This window comes from Polistes dominula, unplaced genomic scaffold (assembly GCF_049000335.1).
Source record: "Polistes dominula isolate Pdom_NZ unplaced genomic scaffold, Pdom_raw_medaka contig_75, whole genome shotgun sequence".
In the NCBI taxonomy this organism is placed as follows: domain Eukaryota; kingdom Metazoa; phylum Arthropoda; class Insecta; order Hymenoptera; family Vespidae; genus Polistes; species Polistes dominula.
In genome coordinates, this window is record NW_028301003.1 from 3,350,746 (window position 1) to 3,370,592 (window position 19,847).

The following is a 19,847-nucleotide window of genomic DNA, read 5'->3' on the forward strand; positions in this document are numbered from 1 at the left end:
CTACTAACTTTTGATTAAACCAATAAACGTACACGATCTTTATTTCTAATAATCTGCTTAAACAAATTATAAAAAAAAAAATAAATGTGAATTAAGATTATATTACTTCTTGACCTAAGATACTTAACAGATCGGAATGCATTTACCAGGAAAAGAACAAAAGTGGAGGATGAAGTAATCACTATCAAAGTACTCCTCCTTGTGCATGTGACCAATTATACCATACCCCCGCCTCGCTCCCGCCCCTTCCCTCACACTCTTTTTCCTATTCCTCCTCCTCCTCCTCCTCCTCCTCCTCCTCCTATTCTCTTCCCACTCCTAGCATGTGTTTACTCGCCTACTTTTAAACAAGCACGTATACGCTTATATAGTCAAGTCGATAAGTAAAGAGATAATATCACACACAAATTGTTTATGATCATTTTTTTCAATTATCATGTTTTTTGTTTTTAACCTTTTTTTAACTCTTCCGCCATATTACCATTTTTGTTCGCCATTTTTACCGCCATTACAAATAAAAAAAGATGGCGGAGGAAAATGAAGAACAAGGAATAACAATAAATTATAAAAAAAAAGAAGGAAAATAATGAAAATCAATTTTGAATAAATATATTCCTGAAAATGATTTTCTTTAGAATCCAGCGTTGAAATGGTTTTCAATAAGATCGCACCATTAACCTCCCTGTCTTGTTACGGTCAGAATGGCCGACGTTTTTTCGATTACCGGCCATCTTTCTTTTTAAACTATCACTGGATATTTTCTTTCTCTCTTTCTTTCTTTTTAACTTTTACACACACGCCACCACACACACAAACATACACAAACAAACATACACACACGAATAACTCTTATAGACACTTTCTATCTTTCTTTTATTTTTTTTATTTTCTTGTCTAGATTATCAAAATAGATGAGAGACACACACCTATACAGACGCGGTGGTGTTTCATAAAACTTGGATGCATTTCAATTCAATTCAATTGAGTTCGATTCAATTTCAATATCTGTACATCATCCAAACTTAACAACACAACAACTTTAAATTGAATTACATTTTTTCAAGTAAATATAACCTAAAAATTTTATTTTTCATCAATTTTGTTGATATCGAATTCAATTAAAGATTATGTAGAATTATAAATGAATGAATCTATATATATATAAAATAATATTTTCGCGAATTCCAGGAAACCCACAAGCCTACTGCTATAAATTAATAGAAAGAGAAAAAGAGATAGAGATATTTTTAAAAATATATGCCCAGTTCTGTTTCACGGATCAACGCCCGTATTTATAACCCTACCGAGAAATGGCTCTAATATACATTTATATATATATATATACACGCGCGCGTATTGTTGCATCGTTTTTAAATAATGGTACCAATGGTATTGCGACGGAAATATTCACGGAACTAGTTTTAATTAATTACAATTTCTAATTATATTACCATATTCTACCACAACATGACCTAACCAGTGTGCCATGTTAAAAATAAAACAAAAGAAATTTAATTACGAATCAATACAAGATTTTCTCTTATCATTTATACGAATATAAAAAAAAATAATTATCATGAGAAAATTCATGAACAAAATACCTTACATAATAATTATAATTAATTCTTTATATCGATCATGTGTACTTATAACCAATACTACGTTTATAAAAACACAAACAAAAATTGCATGTAAAATGATGTTCATTCATACATGAAAATCCCTCATTACCAGTCAGAAAAGTATTTTAAATTATTGATAAGAAAGACACACACACACACACCATACAACGCATTCATTCTATTTTCAATTGATATCGATTTTTCTCTTTATCTTTTTTTCTTTAAATAAATTTTGATATGTATAAATTTAATATATATATATATATATTGAAGAACGAAGATAGTAAAATGGACAGGAGAAGAGAAAGAGAAGGAACGATCGAATCGAACCGTTATCATGTCCTCATCCTTCGTCTTCGTCACGCTTCTACCCCCACTCCGCTACCTATCTGTCCCTTTCCCCACTCCTACCCCTCTAATTCTATCGTCAGGGGCCCTCCTCACTCCTCCCACTCCTTCCTCATGCTTTTCCCACGCAACCCAGCCAGACGGTCTGCTGCTTGCTCTCCTCCACAATATTCATGCACGCATACATTCTTGAACGTACACGTACAAACATACTCACATACACTGGCAGTCTCACCAAATAAGCATATATATATATATATATATAATATATATGTTATATTAAATATACATGGATAGTGAAAGATGCGCGTCATAATGGAGATAAAGAATCGTTCGTTATTCTTTATTTATTTCTTTCTCTATCTTTTATAGTTTTATTCTTCTTCTTCCTTTCTCTAAAAAGAAAGAAAAAAACACCCCTGTTTCTTTTCTTTATCCCTTTTTTCTTTTCTCTTTGAATATCTCAATCATTTTCCCGCGTCTACGAGTTTCATTAGTTCCGCGCATGCGCAACTTGCATGGAATATAAATGTTATTACTACGTTGGTCGGTAGACGATTGTTTTCTTCTTTTTTTTCTTTTTTTTTTCGAAAATCACGTTCTCACGTTTTTAAGGAAACACGTTTAAAAAGAAAACAATAAAAAATATGTAAGAAAAGGAACGAGTCGTGTTCGTTTGATGGTTTTTAAGAAACTTTAAACAGAAATTTAAATAAGAATATGGAGGATAAAAAAAGTTTCGTGATTTCCGTCGGTTTCTCAATTTGTCGTAATAGATTTCTCCTTCAACTTAGAATCTTCTTTTAATCTTTGATGTTTATTCCATTAAAAAAAAAAAGAAAAAGACAAAGTATAAAACAAATCATCACATATATATTGCATTTAAATATAATCATCCTACGAAATTAGAAATTTGATATAAAAAGATAAGACCTAAAACGCATCTCAATTTAATTTTTTCAAGTTACTATAAAATCTATGAAAATAGAGTCTTTTTAAAAGGAATCAGAGTAAGAATGAAAATAAAACCGCATGTGACTTACTTCATCGGGTCGAGTCATAACCTCGACTCTTTGAAAGATCCCTTTCCACCTATTTTCGCGGCCATTCTCTTCTTTTCTGGCACATCGCCCAAATGGGTTGAAATATATGTGTGTATGTTTTATCCACCAACTGTACATTTAAAACTTATGCCAATTCCTCTTCCTTCTTGTCCTCCTCATACTTTAACTTTTTACTATATTTTTTTCTTTATATTTCTTTTTTTTAACACAAAACAATTTACAGCAGAGAAAGAGAAAAAGAGAGAAAGTATTTCCTTTATTTTTAGTTAACCTAAAAATTAACTTCCACGTTTTTTTTCGCTCACTCCACCCTCCGCATTCTTTAAATATTTTTATACTTATCCTATCGCGGTCTTGCAATAAAAGGCAATAATAATAACAAAAAAATACGCGCAAGTTTTAAAATTTTAATTCAGAATTTAACACGCGAAATGAAAGATCAACGTTGCACACGTTGACGTTTGAGGTTAGAATCGACAGGTAGCAGTAGCAGCGAAAACGTTGCGAGCATGCGCGACGCGCGCACAACGACATACGCAACGCCATACACAACATACACACACATCATAAATACGTAACGCATATATTCATCGTTGAAAATAGTTAAAGTTAGGTTTAGCTTGCTCGACGCTTCATTCGGTTCGATTCGGTAGGATTCGGCTTCACTCGGCATAGCTCGTTTCTCTTTTTTTTCGAGAACCCCCACTACTTATCCCCCATTACTCCTCCACCATCTTTGTTTCCCCTCCACTATATCAAGCGCCATCTCTTTCTATCTTTTACTTCTTCCTACTACATCAGTCCTTTTCTCTCTCTTTCTCTCTCATCCGTACTCTTACCCTTTTTCAAATCCTAAATTTCGAGGTCACAATTCAAACAAAATTCCATTCTATATATTTATCTTTCTCTTTTTATCTCACTACTTTAATTGTGTGTGTGTACTTCACACATGTGTGGTATGTGCATACGTATACGTATCAGTTGTGTAACGCATGTAAGAAATTGCGATTACCGTAATAGCGAAAATAATGTTTGGTAATGCGACAAAATTGACGAAATTTAGCCAAGTGAGTAGAAAAAAAAAATGATTTCTAATGAACATTGTATGAGTATAAGTACATCACATGTATGTGTATATGTTTTTAACGTTTGTAAATTTAACAAGGACCTTATTGCAATCATCGCTAAATTTATTATTATACATTGAATTGTTTAATAGTTGCAACATGTGAATACATACTATATAATGATATTTTGAGTGGCGCCTAAACTCTTACACTGTTACCTCTTTCTCAGACAGAGAGAGACACACATATATACATACATACTAACTCACTCACTCATTCTCATCGGGACAGACTCCCGCTTGAACTTTTTTGTTTCAAGGTCGCACGGATTTGACTACCACTAGTCTATTATACACATATTATACTCATTCGATTTAACGATAGTGATGATAAAAGAGAGTTAAAAACAATTAACCCTTTCTAGAGAATTTAATAAATTGTCAATGTTATATTGGACATTTAATTCATTTGGAATTCCAACGAATCTAATATCCAGAGAATTTACTCTACCATCAATTAATTAATGGCCCACGACCGTGACTATGACCATGACCGTGAAAGATCTTTTGATATTCAAAGTTAGAAGATTTAACATTCCAAATAGTAACTAACTTTATATAAACGAGAAGTAGTAGTAGTAGAAGTAGAAGAAGAAGAAACTTTAGTTAAAACTCTAATTAGAGTTTTATACTTGGGTTGGTATCTATCCATATAATTTATAATAAAATAAAAAAAATTAATGATTGTAGATAAAAATAAAATGAAAATATTGTTTGAACTAGCATTTTGTAAAAAAAAACCAAAAAATAACTGTAATTGGAAGAGGAATATATTTATATAATCTATCTGAAGTTGGCATACCTGTGCATTTGTACGGGGGTGGATCTCGGAGGCAAATGTTGATTATGAGAGACCGCTGGTTGAGCCTGAGCCCTACCAGGGGTCGACGTACCGCCAACAAGCGAATGCCCGTGACTCCCATGGGGATGTCCGTGGGGGTGGGAGTGCGGGTGTGGTGGATGCGAATGGGGGTGAGGATGGTGATGGTGGTGCAGGTCTCCCCCCACTGGGCCGACCGGGCCCACTGGGCCCCCCACCCCCAGTCCACTCACTACCTGGACCTGTTTGCCCACTGTCTCCATCACCCCTAGCGCATTATGTACTGAAACAAACCGATTACAATCAATTTATTATATTTTTATATTATAATAATCTAATATTTTATATAATATATATTATGTTACACTTCAGTATAATTTACTATAGTATATTAATTATAATATTGTATAATACTGTACAGTATACTATGATAAGAAATTTACTATAATATAATATACTAAAATATGTATAAATATACTATAGTATATTAACTACAATATATTCAATACACTATAGTATAATAATTACAATATTAATTATAATATATGGCAATATATTAAGTATACTATAGTATATTAATTATGATATTGTAAACTACTGTACATTATACTATGATAATAAATTAACTATATTATAAAATATACATATATATATTTTCAGTATACTATAGTATATTAATTACAATATTGTAAAATACTATAATACAATAATACTGTACAGTATACTAAGATGATACATTTACTGTATTATACTATACCAAAATATAAATATATATTACATATAAAACAAAAAACAAAATAAATCTTTTTAAAAACCTTACACATAAGTAAAAAAGTTGCAACAAAAATTATCAAAGACCATGGATACGAAGAAAAAAAAACACATACACTCGCACACAAAATTATACATTCATACAACTAAACCTTTTTTTCCAGGAAATTGAATTGCGCGCGTTCGGACTTCAAAATGGCGATGAATAGGAGGAGAATATAGAAAGAGTTGAAAAGAGAGAAAGGGAGAGAGATAAAGATGTGTGATGCGTGCACGTTCTCAAAGTTGACTTGTATGTAATGCAGCAGCAAGGATTGCTGCATTGCAGCATAAAACAGCAATCGTGAGAACTATTACTATCTTATAGTTAACAAATTCCAATGTGTTTGACGATGTGAAGGATAATTACGTGACGATTAGAACAAATAGTCAAAAAGATAAAAGTAAACGGGATGGAAAATGGCAGTGGGTTGGGGGGGGGGTTGAAAGGGGTGTCAGATTAGGAAAGGAAACAAAAAACAAACAAACAAAATAGTATATGATAAAAAAAAATGTAAACAAGTTATCCAAATATTTGAAACCTATAACGTAAGCCATAACCTAAAAAGTAAAACTGTCACATGCACGCATATACTTACACACATACATATATATGTTATCATTATAGTCATCGTTTAAAAAAAGAAATAAACGTTTGTTTCATGAGTCGTGCATTATACTAATCATCGTCGTGTAAATTTTGTAATAGTCACTTTTAAAAATATACATACTTTAATATATGTATGTTGTCAATTATACTAAAGATAATTAATATCTGAATAATAAATTATACAAATGATGAGTCAAATACAATAAAAAAAAGATTATTACATAACCTAAAAATTGTAATTAACTTTAAAAAAGAATTAGTTTGAAAAAAAACAATACTTTTAGTTCACCCAGTATATAATTTTGCAGGGACTGGCAAGATTATAATATGAGTAATCCATTTGTATATTGTTTAAATAAAAAAAGCTGAAAAATATGTTTAAGAAAGAAAGATGAGAAAAAATGTGTATTACTCGTTGAAATTTCTATATGACGTGTACATTTGATATGTATGTGTATATGTATGTGTATAGGTATGTAAGTATATATGTATGTACGATTGCACATATATATGTAGGATATATATATATATATATATATATCCTACGTAAAAATATTACATCTATATGAAAAGGGTATGGCTCTTGGATTAAAGCAGAACTACTAGCCCGAGGTGAATGCACTAACTTGCACCGAGCTGCACCATCATCACAATGAACTATACAACTATATACATATATATATATATATGATTCATACTATTTAACTCAGAAACACCTACGACAAACGTGTTTAACCAAGTTGGACATACAATTGTAGATATATATATTTGCATAAGATATTTTTTACATATACATGGTGACAAAATTACAATCACCAAGTTGATAACAAATTATATATATATGAGAATAGTTCATTTTTAATGCCGATGGTGTATAAATTGTTAACAGGGTTCTTATTTCTTTTCTATTTTATATTTCAATATTTTTTAGTAACCTGTAACGTTCTCTAATCTTATTTATTTAAAAAGTTACCGACCGTCGATAAGAAACACCATTGAATGTAAACATTTAAATAAAATTGAACCACATAAGAGATGACAATTCTTTTTTTTCTACTTATCTGAGATAAAATCGAGACAAATTTAATTCTACAGAAGTTTACAACCTGTAACAGCTGTTTATATTTTCTCGTCCTTTATTATTATTACATTTACAAGATAATAATTATCTATCCTCACTCTCTCTCTTTCTCTCTCTCTCTCTCTCTCTTTCGTGGCGTGATATCTATCCCATGTTTATGCAACAAGTGTTGTAACAAATACATTGAGACACGTAAATGCGCGTGCGCGAGCGCGAGAGAGAATTATAACAAACACACATATACATTATACAAACATTCTCACACGTACACAATGAGATTACGTTTCATCCAGATTTTTTTTATCCGCCATTATCGGACAAGTTATTGATTCTAATTATCAACATAGAGAAATACACACATAGTTGATTATATTTTTATCCATATCACTTATGTTTATTAAATAAGTAAACAAAAAAAAGGATAAAATAAATAAATAAATAACAATAATAATAATAATAATAAAGAATATTATTAAATATATTATTATTTTAGATACTAATTTGACTAATCAAAAATTCCAAAAAATTCCAAGAATTTAAGATTTTTTTAGAAAAATCACAAAAATTATATAAATATATAATTTATATATTTAATTTTTATTTAATTAATATTTATAAATTATAAATAAATAATACATAAATATAATTTTTTTATTAATTAAAATAAATAACATATATAAATTCAAAATGGCGAAAATTAAATATGGGGTTAGAGAGAGAGAGAGAGAGGGAGAGATAAAAAGAAAACACGTTAAAATAAAAAAATTGAGGTTAGGTTTGATTGCTCACCGGTAATGACGTCAGCTGTGGAAGGCAGTCCGGCGGATCTCCTTCGAATTTCTCCAAACAAATTTGGCCCGGCGGCTTTAATTTTCTTTCGGTTGAAATTAATAACACCACCAACAACAACAACAACAACAATAATAATAATAATAATAATAATAATAATAATAATAATAATGATGATGATGATGATGATAATAATAATTAAAAAAATGGCGTAGTTGGTAAATAATATTATAATAATTCACCGTTTGAGTCTCGAGTGAAAATTATGTACGTGTACGCGCGCGATCACGCACTCATACGCGCACGTAGTATTATACATATGTACGCGATTATACACACCACCCCCTCCTCCTCCACCCCGTTCTTCTTATTTTGCACCAATCCTGTTGACGATGCTTCTACTGCTGCTGCTGCTTCTCTTTCTGTTGCTGTTGCTGTTGCACGATGATGACGAAGAATTTCTTTAATTTATATTTTTTTATTCTTTTTTTACAATATTCACCTTATTTTTATTTTTTTCTTTGAAAAACCCGCACAAGTTTACTCCATTGCATTTATTACCCTCTAATCCACACCACCGTGTCTTTTATTTTAATTATTTCAATTTTATTTATTTTCACATTGACACACGACACCCCCTTTTCTTTTATAATTAATTTGTAGTTGTAATATTAATATTATTATTATTATTATTATTATTATTATAATTAATATAGATATTATTATTATTATTATTACTATATTAATATTATTATTGTTATTAATAATATTAGGTATTATTTGAATAATTTCCTTTTCTTTTGTTTGTCACTTCTTCGATTATCAACACTCACTGTACGTTCACCCCCTTTCTAATATATATATATATATATATATATATATAGGGGTGTGTGTGTATATATGTATGTGACTTTCTTCTTCACTTTTACACACTCGTGCACACTTAAAACCCGCGGGCACACAAACACGCGAGATCCGGCACTGTGTGTCACGTGTTAACAACCATTGTCATCGTCATCATCGTCGACACTAATAATATTACTACTACTACTACACCTTGCATCGTTTTATTTTCTTTCACTTGTATTGTACACCCACCAACCTTCGCTAAGGTCCTCCTCCATTAAGTCCCCAAAAAAAATTTCTTCCACCTTTTCTTTTCTTTCTAAAACCACCTATGAAAGAAAAAAGAAAAAAAAATGATATGTTTGAACCCTGCTGAACCCATCACATACTTTTCCCAACTTTTCAATCCACCACCACTACTATAGAAACCACTATAATAATTTATTTTTATCTTTTTGGGACTTAAGACCCAACTCTCCCACCACCACCAACACAAACCATCATTCGACAATCTGGTCGGGATCTTCGAAAGAAAAAGTTTTCTATTCAAAATCCTAACGCGTTTAGTATTCCTGGACAGTTTTCTTAGAAATGTATATTCTAACCTAACTTAAAATTTATTAGAATAATTTTATTGTAAGAAAAAAAACCATAAAAAGAAAATTGATCTCCCTATAACTAGTTGATTCTTTAAAATATTTCAACTTTCTTCCTATTACGAAACATATTTTTATATTTCCGCGAATAAAAGAAACAAAACAATTGTCTGGATGTTCCTTTTTCAATGTCCCACCCGGTATATAGAAAAAAAGGAAGATGTGCAGCCCCCAGCATATGCTTCAGGATTCTTTGACCTTTTTGTAATTCAATCTTCTTTTCTAATATACAGGGTACCCAAAAAGTTTCTAAACAATTTCAAAAATTACTTCAGAACTTTTGGAGTACCCTATATGCAAAATATATACATATATATGAAAATAAGTTTCGATTTTTTGAGGAGGGTGTGGATCAAACGTGTCACGTTTCGACAGGACTCTCTTGGTTGTTCATTCTTTCATTGTCTCGCGATAATTTCACTTTCTTTTCTACAACAACTCTTTAAAATAAAAAAAATTCTTGTTAAAACCCTTAAAAATGTCATCCGTAACAAACCAATCTAACATACACACATTTATACTTCTTTTCCGTTACTAATTCGTTTTTTAAATTTTTATTTCGATTACTCGATCGGTAATATTATTAAATTGAATTCATTTGTTTCCACCATCTTGAATTTCTTCTAATCCTTCGTAATGAGAAAGAGAAAGACAGTAGTAGTAGTAGTAGTAGTAGTAGTTTTTCTCATTTTAAATCCTGGAAATAATCCTCTCGTGTCCTTCGATTTTATCCTGTAACAAAAAAGATAAAATAAAAAAATCAAATAATGTTTCATAAATTGCAATCATATTTACAACAACATAAAAACAGTGTACGCATTACCAGTATATGTTGGAACGTAAAATAGGTTAACCTATGATACACGTATGTAAATGATGATGATTATTCCAACGCAAAAGAGAAAGAGAGAAAGAAAGAATAAAAAAAGAAAAAAGAAAATGAACGTCTAATCAGTCTAATTACGAACGCGTTCATCGTCTAATCGCATCGTTTATATATTTCACACGCAAGCGCGCTAAACGCAAGGTCGTTCGGTACAGTGAACTTAGGCTTCGGTACTTGTTAATTAATACCCAGACAGTGCACAAAGTCCTGAGTACACATACTTTCCTCTTTATATAATGTTCATCCTAAACCCCTCTTTTCTTTCTCACTTTTACTCTTAGGATAATGTTAGTTAGCAACAACGATAAAAATGATTTTTCTTTTTTTTAAATTTTGTTTGATCAGTTATGCAGTTTTATCAGAAAATATTTTTCTATTTAATATATTATTTTGTATTAATTATTATTTAAAAAAAAAATTCAAATGTTCGATCGGTAATGCAGTTTTATCAACAAATTTTTTTTATTCCATATTATTTTTGTATTATTATTATTATTATTTAGATATTATTATTTATTATTAAAATCAATAACTATAGTTTATTATAATATTATAAAGAGAAATTATATATTCGACATTCAAGTTGATTAATTTTGGGGATGAAATTTTGAAATAATTCCAATATGGCCGCCGCTCGAGCGTAAGACATTCAAGATTTCATAAACGTAATATGAATAATTTAAATAACAAGAAAAAGAAAAAGATACAGAGAAAGAGAGTAAATAATTACACTCAAAAGAATGTCAACTCAACCTCAATAAAACTCGGCTAGGAAGTCGACAAGTTTAAAAGTCTCTTTCTCTCTTTCTCTTTCCCTCCATTTTTGTTCTTGTCCTAACCTCTTCAAAACTAAAACGATTCTAATGGAAACGACTTTATTTCGAAAAAAAAGAAACACAGCTGAACCGAAAAAGGGAACATGAGAACAACGTATTTTGAATTCGAAGACACACTTCGTATATTTTGATGCTCCAAAAAAAAAACAAAAAAAAAATAACATACACAAACATACATACATAGAAATTATTATGGGGAATAAAAAAGTGCATTAATTGGTAAATATATCAAATATTTCATTAGAGAAACAAGTTTTATTTTTATTGGTCGTGTATGAACACAGTTCACCACAAACACATACACACATAGAGAGAAGCACATTCATACATACATACATACATAGATTGAAATACACAGAGAAGTAAAGAGGTCGATCGATCTGTTGAACAGTGGGAACGATGGTACGAGGAAGCATCTGCCGACACGATGACGATGAACATCTAAATGTGTAGCTACTAGTAACAGCAGTATAACATTACTAATGTAAGTTTCTTCTCTTTAAGAGGTTAAGTAGCACATAAAAAAACAAAAGAGAAAAAAATGGCGGGAAACTTGACCAATCAAAATTGAAATATTATCATTTCCAAGTATACTAAAGATACAACAACAATAAAAGTAACTAGATTTCTTATTTATATTTCAACGAATCAATTTAAGATTGTCCCTAGATGATCCTATATGCACTACGAGAATGAATAAAGAAATTGAATCGTGACCTATTGTAAGAAATAAGTATTTCATTTGAGTATACATACAAAATTTATGAATCAAATGAGAGACTGAATATTTTGTTCGCTATTATCGGTTCGATTTTACTACAAAATTTATTTGAACAAAATTCAAAGAAAGAAAAATACTATATATATATATATATAATACCATATAATAATAAATATAATTATAAATATTATAAATATTTTTTTTTATTTAAACATATACTTTATTATTTATTAATTATATAAAAAATAAATTTTTATATTATATAATATATAATAATAAAAAAGAAAATAAGTTTCGCACACTATGGTAAAAAATTAAAAACAAAAAAACAAAAAAAACCAACCATACTCGAAGGGGAATCTTCGAAAAAGAAAAAAATACAAAAAAAAGAAGGAAGTGGGGAAGTGGGGGTAGAGGGGGGTAAGGGAAGAAAAAAAAGGAAGAGAGTACAACAGAAGATACAACGGAGCTAAGAAAGATATTCCCCTAGTTCTCAACCATTGGTTGGCTCAAAGTAAACAAGCGTGGTGCAAGCACACTGTTCTCCCCCCCCCCACCCTCTCGCCCTTCTCAGAAGCTTTGCCTGGAGTTTGTCGAGACGACGCAGTCCTTGCGTTTTGAACCACACCACCACCACCACCACCACCACTACTATCATACTACCACTTACACGCATGGGTCATTTCACCAATACTACTAAACTTTTCTCATTCGTTTCTCTACTGTGTAAAACCCCCCACTATAACCTCACTATGGGGAACATGGACTTATCCATTCAACACCACTACTAACTATTATTACAAACGATCCTTTTTCTTCTTCTTCTTCTTCTTCTTCTTACTCTGTGTGACCTCTTCGTCCTTGTTCACACACAAACACATACACACATTTATAAAGAACCATCGTATGATCTTCTATCCCTTTTCAACGTATCAACGTAGTTGTATTATTCTCTTTATTTTCCTTTTTCTTTTTTTTTTTCATTTATTCTTTTTCTTTTCGTTGGTAACTCAAACAGTATGCAAAGAAAATAAGAAAAAAAAAAATAACAGACATATACCACATATACGCATACACTCGGTGGTTCGTCCGTTCTGTTCGTTCCGCTCGTTCCGCTTGTTCCGCTTGTTCCACACGTTCCCTTTGCTTTAACGCATACAAAAAAAAGCAACCATCTTTTTCTCTTGCTTTTTATTTAAATATTCTTTCTCTTTCTATCTTACGGTGCACCGAATCCATTTATGAGAATCTTTACTTTTGAATATTAAAAAAAGTATCAATTACGATTAATATTATATTAAAATATTAAAATATGATTGATATATTATAGTGAACACGAAAAAATTTCTAAAAATTAAACGGTGCTCCAAATTTCGACCAGAGGAAAAGAAAAATTTCTCTCTCTCGATTTTCTATTTAAAAAAACACTTCGTAAATCGATGAAATTCCATTAGAAAAAAATAAAAAAAATATTCTATCGACATTTTTATATCTCTCTTCTTCCTCGTGTTCGGTATACCTCTAAGAATCTGTTAGAATATTTCGATATAAAAGTGAAAAAAAAAAAATAAAAAAGAAACCGTAAAAGAATTTTCAAATTGTTCGAAGAAAAAGTTGGTTACGATATATATATATATATATATATATATGTATTCCACCCTCTCGATAAACTTCATCCCTTTTGCAATACTAACATTTCCCTCTCCTCTTTTCTGCAACCACCCCGTCACTCTTCCAACATCTCATTTTAAGAACCATTTCATCTATCCCCTCCCCTCTCCTCTCCCTCGACCGTTCAATCGATTCCAACACACACGTGCATTTCTAAATGTTTTTTTAAACTTTTTTTTCTATGTGGAAACACTTACATACCAACATAATAAAAAAAAAAAAGAAAATAAAAGAGCGAGATAGAAAATGACACAAAAGAGAATCTTGCAACACGAACGCACACACACAAACACGTATAAATAATACGCACATATTCAGTAAATATTTATTCGCGAACGAGTTTAAATTTAAAATTCAAGATCAACGTGATAAGAAAGTGTGCAGAAATACATATGGACAGACTGGCAGACAGACAAACAAACAGACGAATGACAAATGAATCGCCATATTGTTTTTTTAACTTTTTTCATTTGTTTTACTATTTTATACGGGAATAATACTAAGTAAGAGTTAACATATGACTGTTTTGGCTTCTGTTGGATTCCAGTTACACCTATGTGACGTTTATTATTATTATTATTATTATATATATATATTTATAAACATACGTATGGATTCGTAGACTCACGTAGTACACGTGACACAGTTGCATTCCAAAAAGAAGACCAGAGATTATATAAAAAGGAAATATATATATATACATGTGTGTGTGTATGATATACACGTAACAAAACTTTTCCATATAATTCGATGATCAATTCAATAATGAGGAAAAAAAAACAAGTAATAATAATAAAGGAAAAAAAAAAGACACAACGAAGAATTTTTCTTGCGAATATGTTACTTCCTGGACAGATCACGAACCATCATCGTCATCATCATCATCATCCGATTGTTCATCGTGCAAGCTACTACGTGTGTGCCTGTATTGAGCTTCCCCCCACTTTTCTCATTTTATCCATCCCTCTTTTGCTATACGCCGTTATCCCCACCACTTCTACCCGATGATAACCAGTACGGTGTTGTATCATTCAGGTACGCCCGGAGACTAACCGAACCGAACTGAGCCGAATATTACCGAATACACGTAACGTTAACTACCGAATCAAATTCACCCAAAATTCTCTCATATTATTTTTTGTCAAATCTTATTTCGATAATTTTTTATTAATAACAACAAAAATTGTTATTATAATAGATTATAATAATAATTATTATTATTACACATAAATACATCATACAAAACATATACACGTTTTCTAAAAATTTCAATATGGACGTTTGAATGTAATATATATATATAATAATATAACAAAAAAAAAATTAAAATTATAAATGACTCTTTTGTAATGTTGATTTTGTCTACGCATATGAATCTTAATTATGTTAATTATATTATTTAATTAGTAATATTTTTTTCCTTTTTAATGTATATATATGCACACGCACATAGGTTATGTATAATCTATGCACTAGCTAGAATATATGACTAAAGAAATGTACAAAGGGAAACAGAAAGATAGAAAAAGAGAGAGAGAGAGACATATGGTGAATACTCAGGTGGAACGAGGCCAACCTTTACTGTAGCCAACGTTGTTGAGCGCCAGTATGAATTGAAGAAAGCCAACGAATTCAAGAAAATATATATATATATATATGTTTAAACAAGACTGCTCATTTGTATATCTCAATATTTTAGTTCACATGTCAAGTATATTACTATATATATATATATATATATATATATATATATATATATATATATATATATATATATACATACATACACACACAAACACATTGAATTTTACATGCAAAGTTCGTACAGATTAATATTTTTCAATATATACAATTTTTAAAACAAAATATTAATGCAAACTGTAATTTAGTAACAAAGTGGTGGACGTTATTCTTATTGGTTACTAAGAAAATTTTTGATCATTGAATGAAAAATATATTATTATTATTATTATTATTATTATTATTATTAAAAAATAATTATTCACATACAAATAAATTTCGATACACACATTTATTTTTTCCTAAAAAAAATCTTCCATTAAAACTTGTAAGAAAAGTGAAGGTACGCCATTTTGTATAAGAAATAAACTGAAACCCCGATGGTTTGTTAAAAAACGAAAATGGTGGTTGATTGTACAACGAAATTTGATCAAAACAAATACTGTATACAATATATATATTACGTTATGTATAATCTTTCTAATTTAAAATTAAAATATTAGAATATATTTCATTATTGGAATAGTTTCAACCGACCACCACCGCCACACCACTGCTGACGCCGACGCCAACGGAAAGGTCTACGTAGAAAACTTGCAAATAAGAATAAGAAATTAGAATGAGAATAGGAGGTAGAACCGACGAAAGGATATAATGGACGTTAAGAGAGAGAAAAAGAGAGAAGTCGTACGAGTTGTTCATGTAAGAACCTCTGCTTTTTATCTCTGAGAAAAAGAAAGAAAAAGAAAGATAGTATAAAAAAAATGCTATTATGCTTATGTCTAAACCGTTAGTGGGTAGTAGTAGTGGTAATAGTGAATAAAACAATATAAAAACTAAATAAATGTCTACAGTTATAACTGTTGTACAATATCCAGATTGCGTTATTGCAGATTTCGTGTGTGACGGGGCCATTTTGAAAAAAAAAAATTATTTCTAATTTTTTATCCAATCTTTAAAAACTATTTCTACAAATTTACACAATATAAATTGACCAATAATTTTTCTCTCTATCAAATACAAAATAAATACGAGTAATTGTATTGATTGAAAAGAAATCAAATGCAAGACTAAAAAACAAAAAAAGAATTCTTTAAATTGCAATGTTGAATTTTTTTTTATATCATTGAATAAAAAAAAGTAAATAATTTTTTTTTCTACGAAAAAGATTAGGTTTAAATTAATATTTCCCTCTATGATCAAAAGTTTCTTCAAGATAAGTGATAATAAATGACTACAATGATACTACTTGATTGGATTGGTTATGTAATAATAACCGTGTGCAAAAATAATAATAATAATAATGTTTGCAATTATAAAGAAACAGAAGATTACAAATATTGTATGGAACGTTTGAGTAGCATTTGTATTTTGTATTAAAAAAAAAAAACAACAAGAAAAAAATTAAATTGAATTTTATTGAGTATTTTTCTTCTATTTCTTTCTTTTTATGGTGTTGCCGACGGCTGAGGATCCCGTCGCTCATAGGCAACTATAAAACGCGGGTATATAACTGCTAGTTTTTAAAGCGGAAGTAGCTAGAACAACGTAGCTACAACTAACTAACATTTTTATTCAACTTTAGTCATTCCTATTAGGATACAAACAAAAATTTCTAAATAAAAGAACAAAATAAATATGAAAAGAACATTAATAAATATTTTCATCACGAAAATAACATTTAAAAAATATTCTATGTCGAAATTTTCTCATTAAACAATAATCCTGATGACAAAAGGAAAAAAACAACATAAACGTATTTTCCATTATTCCGTATAAAATAAAATGACCACCTTTGTCTTTCTTTTCTCTCATTGGTTAATTCGATAACAAAATGACCACCATCATTGAAGATTCTTTTGTTTCATTGGTTTATTCAAAAATGAAAATGGCGGCCTGTTATAAAACGAACAAAATCCATATATAAAATGTTATAATCTTATTTAATATACTTCTATTATATTTAATTGACAAAATAAATAAATTAATTAATAAATGAAGGAACCTTTTTTATTTTCATTTTTATTTTTAATATTGATGACGAAATTATGAAACATCGCACAGGTTAATAGTTTCGAGTTTAAGATGTTCAATCGTTAAATTATTGGAAATTCTTAAAAGAACGTTCATCTTAAACGAATGATTAATAAGAAATAAATGAGATGTCATAGTAAAAGAGAAAAAAAGAGAGGAAGAGAGAGATTGGTATTTCAAGAATAAAATTATACTCTCTCTTCATCTTTCTGACCTCGGAATCATAATTATCTTCGTTAGTTTACTACAAGATAGAAAGAAAGAATAAAGAAAACTTCGATAACATGCTATTGATAGTAATTCACAGTTATGAAATATAATGTCTTCCCTCCTCTCTCTCTCTCTCTCTCTCTCTCTCTCTCTCTCTCTCTCTCTCTCTGTCTTTCTCACTCTCTCTTCATTATATCTCTTTAGCTTTCGTCATTTTTTAATTTACTATAATAAGCCCCATAACTATATATTTATTCTTTAATTATTATATTAATTAATTTGAAAATATAATACGACATTTATATATTTTTTTTATCGTAGCGTATAATTAAATTAACTCCAATTAGAATCATCCATTTTGAATTTCAATCAAATTTCCCGCCCTTTTGTAATTCGCAATACGATTTTAACTTTTAATAACTCTTTAATTTCTTTTTTAAATTTCATTTTTTTACATATAAATTAATTATTTTATATATATTCATATATATATATATATAAAATAATTAATGACAATAACTAATAATAAATTTGATTACTAAATCATAAATAAACTTATGCAATATTAAATTTAAATAATTACACAACAATATCTCATGTATGTGTGCTAAACGTATTTTACAATTGGTCAACGATACATTCAAAATCTAAAAGGTTATGATACTAAATTCTAAAATATTATAACCTCAAAAAAATAAGTCAATATAAATACCAAATAACGAGAGAAAGAGAAAACGAAAAATATAGTGATAAATAATAAAAGAAATACTAAAACAAGAATAAGTTCAAACAAGAATATCAACAATAAGAACTAAAGAACTAGAAATAAGAAAGAACAAAAACAATAAAAATAAGAAACGTAAAAAAAATAGAGAATTGGGCCCGTCGGTTGTTTGACCGACGATATTTTCTTCGTATAACTTCGTACGGCATTCCGCGACAATTCGTATCGTCTTCGTCTTCGTAGTCGTCGAGCCAACGGCCACGAAAAGGTGCTGGATGGCGGCAATGGCGGCGGCGGTGCTAGTGACGGCGGCGAATGAGAACAAAACTTGAGTGGTAACACTGCTCCAGTGGTGGGGATAGAGTTGCGCGAAATACAAAGAGTGGGAGGAAGGAGGGCGGGAGGGGGAATAAAACGGCGCGGCGCTGCATTGCGCGTTGCGCGGTGAGAGGAAGATATTAAAGAAGTGTAGTAATGGTGGAGGGGGAGGGGGAAGGGAAAAAAGCAGCGGGCATGACGATGATGATGACGATGACGACGATGATGAAGACGACGGTACAATGATTAGAGGAAAATACGAAGAAGATTTCTGTTTTCTTCATTTCTCTTCTTCCATTTATTTATATATATATATATCTCTTTTTTACTTTGTCTTATTATCAATTATATTCCAATATGGCACTCTCCTTTTGGTATAATAACAAATGAATATATGTGTATATATATGAATGCAACAATAATAATAATAATAATGATTATGATTATAGTAATAATAATAATAATAATAATAATAATAATAATAATAATAATAATAATAATAATAATAATAATAATAATAATAATACGTACGGATTTTTGTTTGTAAAGACGACCACACACTGCGTTCCAGTATTTCTCTCTTCAAGTTCATACGAGACGGGATCCAGAAGTATTAGAAGAAGAAGAAGAAGAAGAAGATGAAGATGAAGAAGAAGATATCGTGAACTATTAATAGTCCTCTCTATTTCGGGTTTTGCTTCTCAAACGTATTCCTCTCTCCGTAAGTTTCTTCTCGTCTCTTAACGGCCATGAAGGAAAGGAAGAAGAAGACACATACAGCAACATCTTTCTTCTTTATTTTCTATCTGTATATCTTCTATCTTTTTTCTATCTATCAGATTTCTTCATTTCTTTCTTCTTTCCTTTTTCAAGGTATCTTCTCATTTCTCCCTCTTTCTCTCTCTTTCTATTCTTCTGTAGGTCAACTACCTCAG

General features: G+C 30.0%; 1 protein-coding gene and 1 long non-coding RNA gene across 2 annotated transcripts in view; one reads left to right on the top strand and one right to left on the bottom strand.

The window, feature by feature from the left end:
• Smr (nuclear receptor corepressor smrter) overlaps nt 1-19,589 on the bottom strand; it is a 63,816-nt gene extending 44,227 nt beyond the window's left edge. Inside the window, 4 exon segments of the mRNA XM_089173894.1 lie at nt 4,963-5,263; nt 8,271-9,445; nt 10,381-10,504; nt 19,444-19,589. Coding sequence (XP_089030020.1) covers nt 4,963-5,243 — 281 coding nt within the window. The 5' untranslated portion in view covers nt 5,244-5,263; nt 8,271-9,445; nt 10,381-10,504; nt 19,444-19,589.
• Nucleotides 3,022-5,023, top strand: LOC107069626 (uncharacterized). Its single transcript, XR_001476145.2, has 3 exons — nt 3,022-4,101; nt 4,526-4,796; nt 4,884-5,023. It is a non-coding gene; the product is annotated as an uncharacterized LOC107069626 (long non-coding RNA).
• Nucleotides 19,590-19,847: the final 258 nt, after the last annotated feature.